Below are 20,571 nucleotides of genomic sequence, written 5' to 3'. Positions count from 1 at the left end.
GGATTCCTCCTGCATTTGTATGAAACATGATTTCAATGTTCTCTCTTTTGTGACCTCTTTCTGAAGCAATAGGACATAGCACATCTAACACAGTGACCAGGCACAAAGTCAAACAATTCTGAGTTCAACTACTATCCTGAACACTTGGTTTCATATCAGATTTGCCAAATTTAGATATATAATTTTTTTTTTCACTTAATGTTGTTCACTGAGTAATACAAAGGTCCTAAATACCCACCAATTCAGCAGTTCCTACTCTCTACACTAAATATTCCATCTCCCTTTGCACAGGTGGTAGGACAGAGGGAGAAATTGCATTTTAATATATAAAACACCCAGTAATCCATGCACCAAACAGCATCTCTGTCCCATTCATGAATGTTCCTCATTCATTCATCACTGATTTTTAAAGGAGTGACATCCTTTTAAAAAAGAAATTATGAAACACTAACATTTGCTGGCTGACACTGAATTTACTTCATAAAACAACGAAAATTTGAGTGACAAGAAAGAGAGGAGTTAAACATAGAGACTAGTAGTTTCAGCCCAAATCAGCAAAATTCCCTTTTTAGCACCTTGAAAAATACCTATTTAAGATGATCAAATTTTTTAATCAAGATAATTACCCTTACACATATTTCCCTATCTTTAAGTGTTTAACAAGAGACATTTAGGCTCTCCTTAGCTCTACTACTTCTAAAGCTTCTAACTGTAAGCAAAGAATCAGATTATGCTGTGAATTGCAACTTTTTTCCCTCATGTTAAAGCTTTCCTGCTTGCATGGCAGAAAGACTCTTTTCTACCTTTGATTTTCCGTGCTTTTAAAGATTAGGGTGAAAAAGCATCCACTACTGTCAAGATTTCACCAGAGACCACCTGGCCTTTTAGTTTGGCTACACCAGGGGAGGTTTAGGTTGGATATTAGGAAAAACATCTTCAGTGCAGGGGTGGTCAATTCTACTACACACCATGGCATCTCAGCCCAGTTCTCCACTCCTTCTGAAAAATAATACATCCATTAAATCACAGAGACAAGCACTGAAAATGCACAAGAAAAAAGCCACAGTCAATTCTATTCCTAAACTCAACTTCCTCAGCACAGCAAACACTGCCTGGACGTCGGGGCTAAGCAAGTAGAGAAGGTTTAACTTAAGTCACCTTTAAAGCATTGTGGGTTTTTTTGGGTTTTTTTTTGAAGATACATGCACCTGAATCTGCTCTTGAACCAAAGGGCTGTGAATTCCAAGCCTGGATTTCTCTACAGGTAGCACTTCCCGTATTGCCATAATTACCTTGCAAAGCCAGCTTTCACTTAGGGAAAAAATGTCACCCTAAGCACAAATGCAGCAAAGACAATCTTGGAAACACAACCTTGGTGCAAATTCAGTCTCAACTGAAAGGGCTGCAAACAACCTGAAAGCAGAGCAAACAGCCCCACTCATTTCTCCCAGGAGAGTCATGCAATGCAGCAACTTGTCGAGGACTTGAAGATTCTGCTAAAGCCAAATATTTTGGTTTCATTTGCCCTTCCTGCTCTGCCAGGGCCTGCCTGCAAATTCTCACATTCCTCAGTCTCTCACTAGTGAGGAGTGTGCTGGCATAGGTGTGGGAAACAAGAACTGGACTCCAACTTATGATCAGGGAGTCTGTGGAGTCAAAATAATGGATCAAAGAACAGCCCAGCAGCTGGATCTGCTGCTAAAATGACACTAAATAAAATCTTGTAAGTTTATATATTTTCAGCACCATAATAGAAAGAAAGATGGGTTTTTACTTAAGTTCACCTAAATACTTGTTTTCTGGATGGAATGAGAGTCTATGAAGATTGATACATTGAGTTAGACCACTATTATGAGCCCTGCGTTTATTTATCCATAATTTCACTAAAGAGACTCCATTTCACTATTTATCTTTCCTGGTCCAAAGGTGATACTGAATCTTCATATAAAATAATTTTCCTATACAAATGGACACTTACATTCTCTGCTGGTTCATAGGTTAACAGCAGGATCCACCTGTGAAGTCTGGGTGGGCAATTACTATTATATTTTCACAACCTATTGTTATTTTTCTTTCTGCTCAGCACAGAACAGACACAAGTAAGAACTGTAACTATGCAAGAGCAAAACCTGAGAGAAAGAAGAGATCCAACAAGAAATGGAGGCCACTATCTGACATTTTAAAAGGGCAAATCGAAAGCAATCAACACCCAACAAAACGCTCAGTGTAAGATGAGGTGATAGCTTAGGATATACTTAGGGTGGTGTAATGAGGCTAACAAGTGCTGTGTGTTTTAATGTAAATTAACACAAGATAATCTCTTCACATATTTAAGTGATGCACTTCAAGTTAATTAATACATATTTAATAGAAGTCTTCTTGAACAGCTGTTATTTACTTCTGGAGTTTCTACACATTAGCACTGGCTGCTTTGTTCTGCTCTGAAGTTGTTCATGCTCCAAAGTACTTTAACAACTTGGGCTGTATAAAAATTGTACAGTCTTCCCAAAAAGAGTCAGCCTTTCTGATAACTTAATATTTTCACGTTAAATATTCAAACACTTGCTGAACAAAAGGTCAAATTCTACTTACAGCATCTGTGTGAAACAGGCAAGCAGATGCTTAATGCTGCTAGACAAATACTTTTGGCACAAAGAATGATATGGAGCTGGTGATCAGTCACATTTTCAGGCTTGAAAATCAGCTCTCCTTTACTTCTGTTCCCTAAATTCTGCACTTACCTTTCATATGTAACAATACAGACCCAAATTATGACCTGTTCCTTCCATAAGTGCTGGTGTTCCTTACACAGTGCTGTGCTACATGAAATCCTGGCAGTGCAAGTGCTGTCTACAGTATTCACTGCATTATTACCAGTATTACACCAACTCATTGAGGCTTCTGTCTTAAACAACTACTGTGTATAACATTACTGCCTTTAGACCTTGCATACAGCACTGAGGAAGTTCTCACTTACCCCCTCTTTTTATTCAGGTGAAAACTCAGTTCATTTGAGTTTTAGGCACTTCTGAGTTTTTAGGATGTGAGTAAGTAGAAAGCAATTCAAGAAACACACTGGTAAACACAAAATTCTTATACTCACAGTGGTGAATGTGACTTTTGACAACAGTTTTTTTGAAAACAACCATCACCACTGAACAGTCCATATCAGTATATCTGTTGTAGTTTTCAGCTGACTGAAGATTTTTATTCTTGTGGCAATAGAGCACCAGTGCTCATTGCCTGCACGTCAGCCTTTCAAGCTCACAGGTTTACTGAAAATAACTTCCAAAGCTGGTAACAATTGTATTAGTGCATAGCTGTTGGGACAGCCTTCACTACATCTTCTGTGCAATGCTGTATGGAAACATACACAAAACAGTCCCAAATACACAAAGATCAAACATATATACTGATTTAAGCAGACTGATATTACTAGTATCTAAGTGAATTTATTTTACTTTAATATGGTGTTTTTCACAATACAGAGGACATAAAATAACATTCATTACTCAGGCTAAGAACTGTAAGACTAAACCAGATCATTGCTTTACCTGGCAAAGATGCTGTGGCTGTGTGGAATACAAATTCAAAAAGCATCTTCATGATCCTTAAGCAATTTTGCACTGCCTCTACCAGCAGCCTGGAGAGCTGCAGTTGCAAGGACTGAGGAAGATGACCTCAATTCTCCCTTCCCCACCCCTGGAGTGGCTGGTACAAGCTGGGTTAGGTTCCAGCTAGAATCTGTCTCCTGAGCCCTGTAAGGCCACAGGGGTGCTCCTGCTGGCACAGGGATGGGGACACAACTGCTGGTTCTGAGGGAAGCACCACCACACAGCCTGAAAGTTCCTGTGTGAATGTGCACTTTGACAAAGCAGTGCCAGCCACCACAAACCTGAAATCCTGAAAGGATTTCTGTGCATTGAAGCTGTGTCAGTGCATTTAGGAGAAAAAGGGAGAAAAGCCATGGCTGCCACAGGGCCTAATGAACATCTTTTCCAGCAGGGCAACACACCAGAGAGATTTCATTCCTTTTGATGGGAGTCATGTAGGAAACAGACCAGTGCAGAAAACAGAAACCTGAGAAGACAATATTATACTGTGACATTCTGGAATCAACCGTACTGTGATGTTCTGGAATCACCATTGTGTTAACAAAACTAAGTATCCTGAAAAATCTTTTTGTCTTTGGAAGGAGGATGTATCTTGTTCAGAGAAGCACGGGTGCTCTGCCAGCTGCCACAAAACCCACGTTTGTATACTTGCTTTGATACCCACAATTTAACTTTCATTGGCATCAGCACTAGCCTGATGTATACACATGAAGAAAAAGAGAGATTCCAGAGGACAAACTGAGCTCCCAGTACCAAGGAATGAAAACTAACACCCACATTTTGTGCAGCCATGACATAACAGGTATTCCTTGGGTTCTTTTAAGATTCCTTAGAGCTAAAGGATCAAATTCAAGGGGAATCTCTTACAACAGACACAGTGAGACTCTAATATTTTTCCTCTACATTTTACATAAAAAATAAAAATCTCTCTTTACCTGTAGCTTTGGAAGAAAGGTTTCTATTGTAATTATACCTTGTGTATTCCAAGAAAGTTTTTTACATCACTATTACTAGTCTGGAGAGGTACAAAGCTGCAGGTGCTTGCTGAAAAATAATACAACCTTTATTAAATTTTCCAGATTTTGCAAAAGCATTTTGACTACATTCCAAAACTACTTAAAATGTAATTAAATATTTACATTCATTCTCTAATAAGTATTGTAAGTAAATCAATACCCCAATTATCTTAAATTTTTGTGTGGTATTACCACACAATTATCTTAAATTTTTGTGTGGTATTACTATAATTTTATAAATGCACAATTCTAATGAAAAAATAATGATCTTGAACTTTAAAAGAGCCCTTCATTTGGAGAGATGAAAGTGCTGTACATTCTTTCATTCATTATGTCTTATGGCCCTTGTGTGATGTAGGTGCTATTATCATCATTTTACAGATGGGGAAACTGAAAGGCTAATTAACTTGTCCAATTTGCAACACTTTTAGCTGTAAACTTAGGGCATCCTATTGTACTTAAAGGCAAAACAGAACTCAGCTCATCTGTGATGAGCACTTTCTAAAAGTTCTTAAACTCCGTAAGCATTTAACTTACAGGAGAAAATATCTCACACAAGATTTCAGAGTTGGCTTTGCACTGATGGTAGCTTTGAGCACCACAGAAATGTGCTGCCTAGAAGCAAACATCAGAGCACCAGGTTATTGTGAAGGATGTCACCAAGCTTCCCAGCTAGTTATGGAGATGATGTGCATTTTTATTTGGTATTATTTGCCATTTGGCTGCGCATTTGTGCTTTAATTCCGTAGGACGTACCACACTGCAAACAAACATTTCTACAAACAAACAGTGTTTGCTGACAAACTCATTCCCTCAGTTTACTTACGTGTTCCATGAATTTCTTGACTCAGTCACAATCAACAGCATTTGCCCAATATCCTTCTTTCTTGAAATACGAACCAATTATTAGAGCATCTGCATCCAAGTAATTCCTCACATTCTCCAGGGTCACTCCGGACCCAGCCAGCACAGGAATCTTCACAGCATGCTTAACCTCTGAGGAGACGAAAACAGAAAATCAGGGTTAATTCCTTTCTTTGAAACTGTCTCCATAAAGACTCTAATTTGCCTAGTTTTTCAACAGAAAAAAAATGTATCGAGAAATCTGTGATTGTGGTATTTATTACTTCTAAAACACCTTTTGCTCTAAAGAGAAAAAAAAAAATCTTACTTTTTATATCCTGTTGTCTGGAATGCTTCCTATATTTGCTTGTATGAAAGAGAGCAGGGATTATACAAGCACCACTGACAGTTCAGCTAGTTTTTCCAGAAGGAAAAAGCCAGAAAGAGAAGTGGTCTTTTATCAGTATGAGGAATGACAATGGAATAAAAAAGCCTCTTATTTTTCCTATATACAGTGTTACTTACTCATCTGAGCCTTTACCTGGTTTCAAGAGGAGAAACAGACAAAAACAAGGCTCAAAATACAGTACTAGCTTTGCGAGGAGGAAAAAAAAGCCCAGTTCAAGAATTACTTAAGCATCCTTCTCATCATTTTATGTCAAACTGACCATCCAAAGAGTGACTCATAGGACTGGATGCTTCATCCCTTAGAGGAATGTTGTGAGCCATTATTTCTGACCTTTAAAAACATATAAATTGGCTTAATTAGTGATAAGCTGATGGTAAGGTAGTTATAGCTTGAGGTAACTAGGGAAAGCACACAAGAAACAAATAAAAGTCTGCCTCAAAACACTGTTTAAATGAAGTTTCATCAGAAGCCTAAGTTATTAATTATGCTTCAGGGAAGACTAATTATTTATCACCTTCCTACTTCACTGAAGAAAGGGGATCAATTAAAATGTTCTTGAATCTCTTTTTAGGTCACATGCTCGACCATTTTTCCATATAGGAACAGTAACTCCCTCTTAAAAAGATTTTAACACAAGGAAAAAACCATTCAACAGAGCCCTTCCTGAAAATGTACAACAAATCAGATAGCTCATGCATATATGATTAAAACTTAAGTTATTTCTTTGCATATTTGATATTCTTAGTCATTCTGCTTACAGCAACAAAAATAATTAATTTCTAGCTACTTACAGCATTATCATGAATATCCTGTTCTAAAAACCAGGATATTTATTTTAAATTTTATTTTTTTATTTATAGAATATCTATATGCTCTTAGGAATATCCTATCTGCTTTACATCAATACCAGCACACAATTAAGGTGCATCTGACCAGAGATTTGTGGCAGTATTTGACTGAATCCCCAAAGGAACCAGGCCCCAAGTCAATATTTGTTCTTACAAGTGCGTAAAGCACGTTAGCAGGGAGTTGTTTCATAATTATTTCACATCAGCAGGAAAAACAAAGAGCCAAATAATTAAACAGAGCAGGTTCATATGGGTCTGGGACAACAGCTCAGCCCTGCTGGGCAAAGGGAAAAACCCAGTGAAATCTGAGACTGATCCTACACAACCTAAAGCCTTCCAAAGTGGGAAGGTATCAAGTGCTGCTGTGATCTACACATGGCACACAGACTGCACACACATCTCCTGGGCTGGAGATCTATTCAGAATGACAATGTGAAGAATGGCAAAGGGAGTGCTCAGTGTGCACTGAGATGTGTTACCTCATTAAGTATGCTACAGATGCTACTTTTAAGTCCTTTCCAAACACATCAGGGCCTAAAGTTGATTAGTAGAAGGTGATGTTTCTATTGGCTCTGCTAATACAAATTCTAACCTGTAAAAGAAAATAAAACAACAGCAGTGAGATGTGTTTTTGTGTGGCAATGTTCAGTCACTGTCAAAATATCTCTGAACACAGAGCTCTGCTTCAAATCTCTCCATTTTCCTGGCATTCTTTTTCTGACTTTTTTTTTTTTGACACGGTGAGAAAAAGGATACAATTTTGTGATGTTACAGTAACAAGATGCTGAAGTTCACACGGATTTCTCTGTTCCTGTGGACTGTAACTAGAGGGCACTGTGCTCTTTCTTGTGGCAGCACAGCTGCACACAGGTCTTTAATAAAACCCAATGAAATCGTGCTTGGTTGCAAAGCACAATGAAAGCATTTGAACTATGGTATGCACAAGTTTCATGAAATAAAGGCCAAGTGCTCCTAGCTTGAAAACAATGGCAAAGAGTGGTGTAAAAATAAGCACCACTGTGCCAATAACTTGCTCGACTACTCTTCCTTAACAGCTTTCTCATTGCAGTGATCACTGTACCATACACAACACTATATTTATGGTAATGCTCCCCTCTTAACACATTTTAGGTTTTTAATTCAAAGGACTTTTTCTCTGTCATTAAATTTAGGGCTTAAACAGGACATGTAAGTGATCAGCACTTTTTCTATCTCGGAGGGAATCACACAGGCAGCAGCCTCTATTTTGGCCATCAGAAGATGAGAGAGGGTGAGTCAGTCTTGAGGCCCCTTTTATGAACAGTAATTAAGGAGGTGATGGTCACAGCCAGCTGTTGGATTTCATTATGTACTTGTTTTCCACAGGTTACTCAGCTGAGACACTTTGTTTTGTTCAAAGAGATAACTGAGCAGTCATTATGCATAGCTTTGGTCACTCAAAATACAAACTGAATGCAAAGCAGGTATTTCAGCAGTTACAGCCAAAGAAAAAACATGATGGGTTCACACATCCAACCAAAGAACATTCCACAAGGCAGCAAACTGGAACTTCTGTAACCTCTTAGATGGAAAGATGGTTTACTAACAAATTCAAAATGCTCAGCTGTAATTCTTGCTCCTTAACAACTTGAAGCCTGATTTTTCAGACCTTGTACTCCATCAACCTCTGGTGCCCTGGAGTGCCCAGGCAGCCCTGGAGCAGAGCCTGCCAGCCCCCAGAAGGCAGCAACACAAACTGCAAACAAAACCTGACTGAACGCAGAGCTCTGCCTTGACAGGGAAACACTTCCCACAGCCCATCGCAAATCAATCAATTCTACACAAAGACAAAACCACTTCTATATTACTGCACAACAAAGCTGAAAAAGAGACATGACAAAAATCTCATCTGTCTCCTAGCTTTGCTTTCAAGAGCTGCTTTGCAGCGTGATGAAAGGTGCCCAATTGTATCACCGTAATACGGCACTGCCAGGGCTGCATAAATTCCTGAAATGCAAAATCTCACTCACATCAACACCAACTTTGTAGACTGTAGATATGATCCCTTTTAAGAATCTCCTGACATAGATATGCCTAATTTGTCATTTTTTTTATACTGTGGAATTTTTAAGTTCTTCTCTTACCTGTTTTAAGACATCTTTCTCATGAGAGGGCCTGCTAACATCCAAAATGCTGTGATCTAAGTACAATAAACCCATGATCTGCACACTCCTGCTTTCATAACACAAATCCAAACACAGAATTAATGTGTACTTCATTACAGCTGCCAACTCTGATTCATTTTGTTCTTTGGACCCAGAAAGAGAAAGAGACAGAGACTGACAAGTTTGTTCACATGAAAGAAAAGCAGAAGCTATGGTTCTGTCTGGTTGGGGTCCTGTGACAAAAATGCCTCTAGGCCTACAGGTCAGGTTTTGCTCTCTGATGCAGTAAATCAATGGAGGTTGCATGTGCATACATGAAAGCAGAATTTAACCTAGGGTTTTGCCCAAAGACATATCAAATATTTTTTAAAAGTTATTTGATCTGCATCAATAACAGTGGAGACATTAAGTACAAACAGGGGTGGATCTCTAGATTAACAAAATATTGCAGTCTCTAAAGCAGGCATAACTTCCAGTATCACCTGTTCCATGTATCATTTCTAATTTGCTGTACCAAAAGACCCAGCTAATTCAAGAGGCTCAGTGTTCACACAAAGCCATCATTTTCTTTTTAGCACTGGCGACTGAGGCACAGCAATTTGTAATCTGTTTTTTTAGCAAAAAGTTTAATATGTATGAAATAACCATTTTGACAAGTTCAACCTACATTTTAAATGCTCTTAAGCATGTGTGATATACATAAAGCCCTGAAAATAGTGAATGATTTTATGTTTTTTCAAAAGATATAAAAATACAACACAAAAGATACAAATACAACCTGTTGAGGTGCAGGTTATCTCTGACAGGTAAAATATGTTTTTCATGCTGATCTGCTAATTTAAGTTGACTACAACACAGTGCACTGGACCTTCAAAACATGCCAGGTTACAGTATGTCAGGCAAAGTAAAACCTAAAAAAATACACATTCTATTTTATGTAGTGAGACATTCAAATTCAAGCCATTGATCTAAATTAAAAGTAGTGATGAAAACTAAATGTCCCCATGATAGAAATTTAATTATAGCATGGGAGCAATACTGTTTCATGAACACAGCCCAAACTGATGCTAATATAAAAATATCAAGACTCCTAGCACTTCTGCAAAGGTCAGAGCTCATAGGGCAAATGAGTCTTCCTTGACAAAAGTCCACACTACTTAAAAGTTATTTTGATGTTAATATCTTCCTGTCTACCAATGAATTTGTATTATTTCTGAAAAATCTTCCAAGCAGTACTTTCCCTGGTATTAATGTTTTGAATGTTGCCTTATCAAAATGCCCCTTTTCTTACAGGAATTCCATTTCCATTGTGAAAGACAAAAACACTGAACTCTTCAATGGAAACATTTATGGTTAACTAGATAGTTTAATATGGCTACTTTTAGTATAGCTAGTTTTCTAGGATTATAAAGCAGCTTTTTCTTATATTAGGGTGTTTTACAAATGAAATAGTATTTTCTTTCAGCCTCATTCAGTGTTCTAAAAGCTTGGAATAATTGCCATTTTTGCCGTGCCAAGCTGTTGGATAGAAACATACCACAGCCCACCAAAGTAACACCTCAAATACGATCACTGTGATCAAACCAACCCCCCCAGAGAGAGTTCCCTGTCTCCCGGCACTGCCCCGTCCCTGGTGCCCAGGCTGGGTGCCCCGGCTCAGCCGGCACCACGCCGCGGGCCAGGAGCGGCTGGGCAGCGGCCGCCTGGGCCACGCCGCCAGCGGCCGTGAGACTGCGGGGACACGGCCTGCCACACACGTGGGACCCACGCCCTGCCTCCCCACCCTCCTGCCAGCAGAACCCCCAGGGGCTGCTTTACCATGTCCAGCTTCTCCCTGGCAGTGACACTGCCACCCGAGCAGGAGATAAAAACCAACCTTTTCCTTCATTGCTGGGTGATTGCTCCGGGTCTCCTGGCTCTAGAGAGCGAGTGCTAAGTGTGCACCACCAAGTGTCAATTGAGACAGCTGCTTACGTGTCAAGCACCTGTATTTCAGAAGTGTGGAGCACACAGAGCTCTCTGACTTCAAGTGGGAGTTGTGGATGTGCCCTCATTCATAAATCAGATCCTGTTGCCTAGGGCAGAATCAACAACCTCCACAAGTCCAATAACAGAAAGTATAGTTAATACCTATGATAAAACCACAGGAATCATCTTACACAAGCATCAATTACACCTGCATCCCAGCTGTTGAACAGCAGGCTTTGATGTATGGGTGACACACTTTGTCTGAAACCTATCGCAATAGCAGCTATTAATTTCTGTGGTCCCAGACTTGGAAAGAATTCCAGCCATTGCTGGTAGAACATCCGACACTGTTGGATTTTCTGTATTTAAATAGAAAACAACAGCTATGGCAAATATGTTGCACTGCTGAGTGCTGATGGCACAAGAACAGTTTCTCCTCATTTAAAGAACAGGAGCATAGCAGCTCTCAGTGGCAGCTGCACTTTTCTACATCAAAAAGCTCAACCAAGAAGTCCTTCAGCATTTCCTTCTGAGCTTATGTTTCTGCCTGAAACAAGAACTTCTTTGCCTTTCTTAAAGGCCAACTCTTTGAAAAAAAATGGGAAGTATAATCCAAATACCAGTTGTCAAGACTAAGAATAAAAATTACATGATGCAATTTCATTTGCAGAAAGTCTAATGCAGTGTATTTGCATTTATATATATACGTAAAAAAAAATCATCAGAAAGAAACTTCTCTGAAAGGACCTAAAAAGGTTAATCTGACCACCTCATTGCATTGTTTCCTTTCTCTTTTGAAATTTATTACCTGCTTATTATATATTTAAGATCTTCCAAACTTGATTATTCTCATGATGGCTCACATACTACACACAAACATTTTAATTAGGTTATTTAGCATGTATAATACATAGCACTTGAGCAGTTCTTCTGGGGGAAAAAAAAAAAAAAACAAATCCAAAGAGTGACATCTAAATAGCTGAAAGTACCATGTGACAGGTAAGATAAAGTATAAGTAGAAAAGAAACTGGATTTAGCTGTCATAAGTTCCTTCTTTTTGATAATCATAGAACATAACCCTTACATAGACAGCACTGATTTAAGTAGCAGGAATCAGAATTATTGGCAAGGAGAAGAAAGAGAAGAGCTTTTTTAAATGCCAAATTATGATCACTTGGATGCTTTTATATGGCAACTGCCTTCATAACTAAAAAATAACTGTGGATACCTAACCCTCAGAAACAAAACTTCTTTAAACATAACAGACATTTACACATGCATACAATGTCTCAATACCACATGCAAGGCTTTCATAGCTGGCATGCTGAAAACCTGAAGGTTAAACAACTACAAACTTCACAGATACAGCAACTTACAGCTGCAAATTTATTTTTAAATGTATCCCCTTATAGCCCTGCAAGTCCATGCTTAAATAATAAACTTCTCCCTATATGATTAACTTTCCTGGAAGAAAATTGACATTAAAAAAAATCAGAAAATGGAGTAAGATATAAGACCATGATTGCATTTATATTTACATAAAATTTTGCTTGTATTTACATATGCTTCTTTTTAATATCAGCAAAAATCAGAATGTTGTCTGCTCCAATGTGTTTTCTGTATCGCAGCAGGTCACCTGCACAGGCATTTATTATCCCTTCATCAGCCACATGAGAAAACACAAACCCTTCAGCCCGGATAAAATCAGGACCTGAAAACAGTCAAAAGCAACATTTTAGCCCAAAACTGAGAACTGGAAAAGAAAAACACCAAAACCAAATGAAAATTCATCTTACTGCCCTTCCTATTTGATCCCAACAAATTGTTTCATGTGCTCTAGGACTAACCCACCTCACTTTCCCACATATCTTCCATTCTTTATTTTTGCCCCTGTTCTCTCTGACTTCTTCCCATCTCACTGCTTTCAGTTCCCATCTCTCCCACTGACCCCACCAGTTTTCCCCCATCCCCTGGTTCTCTTCTCTCCCCCTCAGTTTGTTCCTGTGTGGCTCAGAACAGGCAGCTGCACACCCTGCCCTGTCTGCTGCCATGGTGTGCCAGACAGAGGAGTAGGTGGGTCAAAACACAGCTCTCTGTTCTGATGACGTGTTTTCTCTCCAAAAAGGCTCACTAACTTGCATCTTTCCAGGCTACAGACACAGAGGAATAGCACTGTCATCTTTCTTTAGGAAATTAGGCAAGAAAGCACAGCCTGAAACACGTTATATGCAACCCATGTGACTCCATCTGAACGTAGCATGTGTTCCCTACACAGCACCACATCAACAAATTGCCTCTAGAGCTGTGCCAAAGCCTTAGGAAGAGTCAAAGCCATTCTACTCCAACCATCAATTCTGCCATGCCTTAGTAACATAGGTTCCACCATATTCATTAAGTTTTGTCACTAGGAAGTTTTTGTGGGATGGATACTGAAGAGGAAGATTATGAATTGTAATTACTTCATGTGGGCCAGTCATTGACATCCAGGGCCCCCCTGCACAGGCTTGAAATATCTCTGTTGTAAGACTGAAGCCTTGGACCACAAAGCAATAAGCAGCAGTGAGGCACAAGATTTAATTCTGACTCCATTATTGCAATCCTCACTTCTCTCCTGTCTTTCATAGCCTTGAACTGTCACTTAAAACCTGCCTCTTTTACACATCTGTGTAAAAGCTCTGCACTCATATTGTGCAGTTTTACTGCTCTTCCAGTTTGCTTTGGAGGTGCCTTCCAAGCTCTTCTGAAGCTCTGCTACTGCTCCAGCTTTGGAGTCAGATGCACATTTAATTAGAGCTGACATCATACAAAGGAAAGCAATGCATGTGGAAAGAGCCATCAAGAATGCAATCCTACCCAGAACTGATTAGGCAACAGAGGCATTACCTTAGCACATTCCAACTATAAACATAGATGATCTTGAAAATTTATTTACCAAATGACAAGGTGTCTGTTTATTTTAAAATTCCAGTTTCATTCCAAAAGCCCTGAAGTTGCAGAAACAGAAGCTTACGCCTGATAGAGAAGAGCCTGTATTGCTTAGCAACACAGACTCCAGCTCACAAGAAACATCACAGATGGATGCCAAATCAAATGCAAGCTGTCCTGTGCCTTGAGATTAGTGCAAAGCACGGAGTATTCCCAGGATCCAAAGACAAGAATGTGCCACAAGTACCACTGCAGGTGCTTGTAGACACTGGTGATAAACACAGTGCAAACAGCTGAACTGAGATTTCTACATCTAGGAACAAAAGCTATAGCTTCTAATTACATCACCCAAGCTTACAGTACAATTCAGAGTTATATAAGGATAATTATTTCTCTAATCATAAAACTGTGGATGAGCCTAGAGACATGGCACCTTCATAGCAATCGAAGTTTAACTTGGGACTCGAGCTATTCATTGAGTAATTTAATTTATTGAAGTCACTGCTTACACAGTGTTTGTTGATGCTTGGTTTGTGTTTCCTTAGTGCAATAATATAAGACTTTCTGCTAAACACCGGATTGTACTTAGTTTAACAAGGCTGTACTCTCAATCTGGGTTTTTGGAGGCCATGAAAATACAATTTTTAACCAAGTGTAATAGGTGCAGGCACCGTATCATTACCCTTCTCTTTTATGAAGCCATAATCAGATTCTGCTAATGAATTCATTTTTATGCTCATAAAATTGTGAGAATGATACTACTGCTTACTTTCACATTTGGCAAGTTGAAAAGTAATAGTCATAGAATAGTTAATAGGCAGTCCCATTTCTGACTTATATGGGAACAACCCATTTTGTAGTTTCACTGGAAAACAATAGGGAAAATCCAATAAAAACTAATAAACAGAACTCTTAGAGAAGCATTGACTTTGCTGATGACACTGGAGGCACAGTGTGTCTGTGCTGCAAAAATACTTCTCAGGACACTGTCTTGCAGCAGCTCCTGCCATGCTCAGCATGGGCTGCAGGCACAGGTTTCCAGCAGCACTCCCAGCAGGATCCACAGCACTTCCTGCCTTTCACAGCACCTCTGGGTGCTCCCTGCTGCAATTCTCAGCTCAGCTGCCTCCCCTCACCACTGCATTAATATGGTGGCAGTTAAAAAGGACAGCAAAAGCCATAGCACACAGCTCTGCCTAATTCTGTCTTACCCTAAACAGTGTTGTGGATACAGCAAGTGAATTCCCACTCTGCTGGTGCAGGAAAGGAAAGGAAAGCAAAGCTGTGTTTGCAAAAGACATACAGAGATCTGGGATATGTCCTGACATGAAGCCTTGTTTATCAGCTATCAACTGTGTCATCATCATTGATGAAGACTGATTCAGAACTGGAATTTCATTAACTTGATTCTTAAAGGAAAAAGGGCAGCTTCAGGTAGAGAGGGCACTTGGACTAGATGACTGTTTAAAGTCCTTTCCAAGTGAACCATTTTTTTTTATAAATTTATGAGGTAAGATAAACTTAAAGATTGAGCCCTGGTCCATGATGAGTGACCCAGGCTCACCCAGGCACAGGACCCTACAATCCTTGCTCAAAGTAGCTGAGCTCCTAGTCACACTGCAGACCTGTGGATTTCTCCCCACCCTTTACCAAATTCAATCAAAACCTTCTCCTAGAGACAAGTAATAAATTCCCTGTGTGGTTCTCTTAACAGTTATTCCTACCAAAGACAGGGATCTCCACAGGGAAAATGAAATGACTGTATAGGATACAGAAGATGCTATATTTGGTTTGTAGCTGAAACACCTTTAGCAAGTTATTTTTGTAGTGACAGCATACAGGATTTGCTTTGTTATTAGCTACCCAGCAGAATTGTATTGACATTAAAGTCACTACTAAGTTGCTACAGAAAAACAGTTTAAAGATTTGCTACCTACAAAGTAGTACCCACTTTACCATGGTTTTGCTTAAAATGATTTTCTTTTTGCTTCCCTGTTCAGTGAACTTGAGACACTCATTTTTAGAGAAGTGCAATGAAATGCATTAAACACAAGCCCTTCCTGGTTGGTGTTCTACAGTTACAGAGGAAATAGTGCAGAACAGTAGTGGAGCTGAGCAAAACCCAAGCCCTCCAGGAATCCTCCCCTTCATTAATAATTGCAAAGAAGAGAAATACATTGTTCCCAGACCATATCCCTTATTTAGTGATGATTTTTGCTCCTCAAAGAATTGCTTTTAAAAATAGGCTATGTGCTATTTTTCCAAATACCTATGTACCTCCAGTGGCCCACATGCAGCAACCTCTAAAAACTAAAACTGGTTTATGTTACCATTTTTATTTGAGGTTTTCATATAAGTTCCAATGCAGTAATAAAAATTAGGTTCTCTCAATTTGTCAAGCGGCTAGATGCTTTGAAAATAGCAACGTCTGATTTTAAGGCTCACAAAACAAATGTCAGTTCAAAACACATCTATTAACGAGAATTTAAAGGTTTTAGAACATATTAGGCATAATTAAAACTGCCACTGCAGATAGGTTAGCCTGATTGTACCTGAAGTATTGCTTTCACTTAACATCAGCATCTTCTGCCTGGCTCTATAAAATGTGTACATGCAAAAATGTGCAGCCTTACCATAATGACAGTCAATTTGGGCAAAAACATGCATTAACCCTCAATTTGTGAATTTAGGAAGTACAGGCCTTCCATATTAAGCCAGCCTTCATCTTTACATCAGGGAGGGCTACATATGAAAAACTAAAATTGCTTCAGCAAACAGTAAGAACAGGAAGCTTAGCCAAGTCTAGGATTCATGCAATAAGGATAGATTAATTTATATTTAATTCCCCCAAAGGCAATTTAATTTTAAGTACTTTGGCTATCTATACCTCAATTTTTGTCATTATATAAAAAGCTTCATTCTACTCATTCATTAAAAAAGATAACAAAAACTTAGTTTTCATGGACAACAGTAGCAGCAACAACATATAAATAGATGCTGAAACAGGATGCTTAACCACAGTGGGTTAAATCAATCCTCCCATATATTATAACTGAAGTAAATAAGAGCTACACCAAAGGTGGCTTTTAGACATGAGTAGATTTAAACTAATGATTACATTTAGACAGGTTTCACCTAGAAAGCTGTGGTGGCAGCCTTTAGCAGCCTCCAGCTGAGGCAGTGCACAAGCACCATCCACTCTAATCAAGCAGGCACCTTTCTCAGAACCTAACTGCCTTTTCAGGGCACAGTCAGCTTTCCACGGTATCTATGCCAGCACAAGGTGCAGTTTATGGAGAGTGAATGCCACAGCAGTACCTGAGGAGCCCTTTGCATTACCTGCAGCCAGAGCAATGGCTAGTGCCTGCTGGTTGGCAGCACACAGCACCTGGACACCCAGAGGGACACAGGGACAGCTCTGTCTCACGGCAGCACCGAGCACTGCCACGGCTGCGGTGACCTCCGGGCCAGGGCGCACCGTGTACGGCACGTCACGCATGTTCTCCAGGATCAGCCCATCCTGGGGAAAGAGTGATAAAAAATATCATTGCACTGCACAAACGTGGCTAGTTCACCATTATATATTGTGTACTGAGACACACAAGTGTAAAGGTTTTCCTTCAAAGGGAGGATTATCTACAGCAAGTTGTGCTGATGCATTTGATGCGCACAACCACTTATAAAAGTGCTTTCATCAACAGCACGGTATTTGCAGTGAAATCATGAAGAGAAATAAATGTGATTTTAATTATACATTCATCAATTTGGGTTCTTTTGAGCCATCCTAAAATGTGAACTATAGGCAAATGAGTTAAATCTTATACCTCATTAAAAATAGTGTAAAGTCAAACTTCAATTATCCAAGGGGAATACAGGATATTGAGTATGTTCGGATAACAGAGGACTCTGAGATAATCAGGGCAATTCTCAATTCAATTAATGTCAGAAAATAAGAGTTACTTTGGATAAATAAAGTAATTTTTTGTTAGACTATTATTGTGCCAAATGCCATAATATGAACTAGTGATATTTCTCCCATTCTGTATTCAGAATTACTGGAAAGAAGATATTGCTATTTATTGTCTATTATACCTCTCCATCCACATGGACATACTCTTAGCAAACAATGGAGTGATGATAAAATACTCTGCTGATACAATTTGCACATTACCTGATGCCACGCACATTTCTAATCATTGCATAGGCTACACCAAAAAGTTTGCAACAATTGCAGATTGTACATAATTTTGTTAAGGATTAATAACAAGAGTAAAAGTAGAGCCTTGAAACATATTCCATGCCTGGTATTTTGCATTAGCAATAAGAAGATGAAAAGAAAACCAGATATTTCTCAGCAGCTTAATTCTAAAAATGCAAGAAGTTTAATAGACAAACTAATTGTATATATAGCAAATAAATTCTGCTCTCTCTGGAGTTTTATCACACATCTTAATCCTTTAAAATGAGAGCTTTACCTTTCACAGAGATGGTAACTGAACAAGAAGAGAAGGAACATTTTTTGGGAAAAAATACAATTAGAGATTAAATATAGCAGCTTGTTTCTTAATAACAAAGAGAATCAGGAAGGGGAAACAAAAAAAAAATCCTTTTAAAAAAATCTTTTATATGTGACACTTCTCTAATCTTTGTTGTAGTGTGGAAGCCCTTCTGGCAGTAAAAGATAAGACAGTATATAAAATAGTGCCAGCATTTAATGGCTGAATTATAGGCTATGGCACAGGCATCATAAATGAACACTCAGCACAGAGGCTGGGGAAAAGTGAGAAGGAAATGATCCAGTGGAGCAACATGGTCAGTCCAAGCACACAACCTGCAAACATTCAATGCACCAGGGCACAGCTGCCTTCTCCAAATTACTGAACTGAGTAATTTAAATACAGCTGAGTATTTAAATACTCAGTTTATCCTGAGTATTTAAAGACATGCTACCTAAAAAGCAATGGGACACAACCTGTTAATGGAAAAGGTGACCTGATATGATGACATGCCACATCAGACCTTTGCACTTTGTGATGCCATTCACCAACATATTTGATTACATAATTCCAGCCCAGGAAAACCTGAATTAGGCAAAGGATCACCAGGTATGGCAACCAACCAAAACATCTGCACTTGACTTTGTGTGTCCAATTCAATATGTGACATCCACCCTTCTGTACCTGTGATGGGAGGTAGCCATGTGACCAAGATGACAATCGGTCCTAAGAAAACCACAAAAGAACCCACAATTTTTAGTCATTTTTCTGGAGTTAGGTTAGGATTGCTCCAACAAACCTGAACTGACCAAATGGTCTTGGTACCTGAGGCACAGCTACTGAATCCTTTGTGGTATCAACAGAAAGAAAAACCCTGCACCTCTTTTTTTCTCCAAGCCTCTTTCCCTCTATTAAGTCAGTCTCAGCAAGAATGCCAAGTTGGTCAGTAGTTGCATGTGGCAAAAGGACTAACATAGAACTATAATACTTTAACAAAGCAAATTCAAAAAAATGCAATGAACCATCAGAACTAGGTAATTCCTTGAGGCCAAAAAGCCTGGAAGCCCTTGGCTCAGAAAGGCTCTACTTGGCAGACTTCAGCAAAATCTGGGTATCAGGGAAACACCAAGCTTATCATAAAGGCCAGGAACCAGGATCTGCAAAACAGCATCCCCAAGCTTCCAGGCAGTCAAGAATCGATCTCAACAGGAAGAAAGACAGCTGGGAATGGGGCTTCAAAATGCTCAGCTCCTAAAGAGCTACACTAGTAGCCAAAAAAAAACAAGAGAATGGGCTGGCAGAACTCCACAGTGAAACAGAGTTCTTCACAACTTGCTACTACTTTGACCATTCTGGATTTGCATAAAGCAAATTATTCCATTAGCTACATTAATAAATTAATTCATTTAATAAGTTATAAAAACCCCTAGCCATAGTACTACACATAAAAAGTGTCTCATTAAATTCTAACTCAAAATGCAGGCATATGGGAGAATTGCAACAGTTCTCTCTCCTGCTTTAAATTTACTATATTCACTTTTCAGCAACTGCCTCTTCCTATAGCCTCAAGGTCCACAGTTACAGTGAATATTTTTGGTAGAACTTTAATAATGTGTTATTCTTTTGGTATCATCTGACTGTTCTTTTGCATATTATGCTTTGTTTAATTAAAAAGAGAACAACATATGTTCTGCAATACAGAAAACTGAATTACAGATGCATTAAGTCAAAGCTTTCTTTCATATTTTATATAAAAATATAACACCACAGATTTGTGTTTACTGAATTGATATGTATAGGAAATAAACTTCAGTACTATCAGACAGCTAATTAAAATGAGGGAAAGAAAACAGTTATGCTAAATTAAAGTTCTTGGAACTTAAGCTTATGGTTTAGAAGCCTATGGAAACAGCTTCTGCATTATATCCTCCAAAGCAGGATTTACATAGATAGTATGAGATAAAACTCTTGCAAGCACCTTCTGTGCTCCTTTTCTATTGAATGTTAAGATAATTTAAGTGTTGCTTATATGCAATAGCCTTATTATAAGTAATTTTCAAACAATGTATTTCCTTTTTACTTTGAATGACTTCTGAAGTGCTACACATGAAGTGCCCTTTGCATCACAGTTAGCTACTGAAAAATAGGTTCTTTAATTAGCTCTCTAGCTATATGAAAAATAGTTTCCTTAGCTGTATTCCACTTTCAGAAATAACCTCTTAAAACACTTCAGCCTCACACATATTACAGCAGGAAAGCCTCAAAACAGTAACAAACCACAACTGAGGTAACAATTGCACAGGTTTTA

General features: G+C 38.8%; 1 protein-coding gene across 2 annotated transcripts in view; it reads right to left on the bottom strand.

Moving 5' to 3' along the window:
• The window catches only part of LOC128812785 (uncharacterized protein F13E9.13, mitochondrial-like), a 29,936-nt gene that overhangs the window by 4,471 nt on the left and 4,894 nt on the right, over nucleotides 1–20,571 (bottom strand). The window contains exons 3-7 of one of the 2 annotated variants that reach the window (XM_053987414.1): nucleotides 17,107–17,287; nucleotides 12,403–12,553; nucleotides 7,210–7,322; nucleotides 5,457–5,626; nucleotides 4,550–4,658 (exon numbers count right to left, since the gene is read on the bottom strand). In XM_053987414.1, the coding sequence (XP_053843389.1) occupies nucleotides 7,265–7,322; nucleotides 12,403–12,553; nucleotides 17,107–17,287 (390 nt within the window). In that variant the 3' untranslated portion in view covers nucleotides 4,550–4,658; nucleotides 5,457–5,626; nucleotides 7,210–7,264. Of the gene's footprint in view, nucleotides 1–4,549; nucleotides 4,659–4,694; nucleotides 5,627–7,209; nucleotides 7,323–12,402; nucleotides 12,554–17,106; nucleotides 17,288–20,571 lie in introns of those variants that run through there. The other variant, XM_053987413.1, reaches the window with a different exon arrangement.

Source organism: Vidua macroura, chromosome 11 (assembly GCF_024509145.1).
Source record: "Vidua macroura isolate BioBank_ID:100142 chromosome 11, ASM2450914v1, whole genome shotgun sequence".
In the NCBI taxonomy this organism is placed as follows: domain Eukaryota; kingdom Metazoa; phylum Chordata; class Aves; order Passeriformes; family Viduidae; genus Vidua; species Vidua macroura.
Note: the sequence above shows the minus strand (reverse complement) of the source record. Positions and strands in the feature narration are given on the sequence as shown.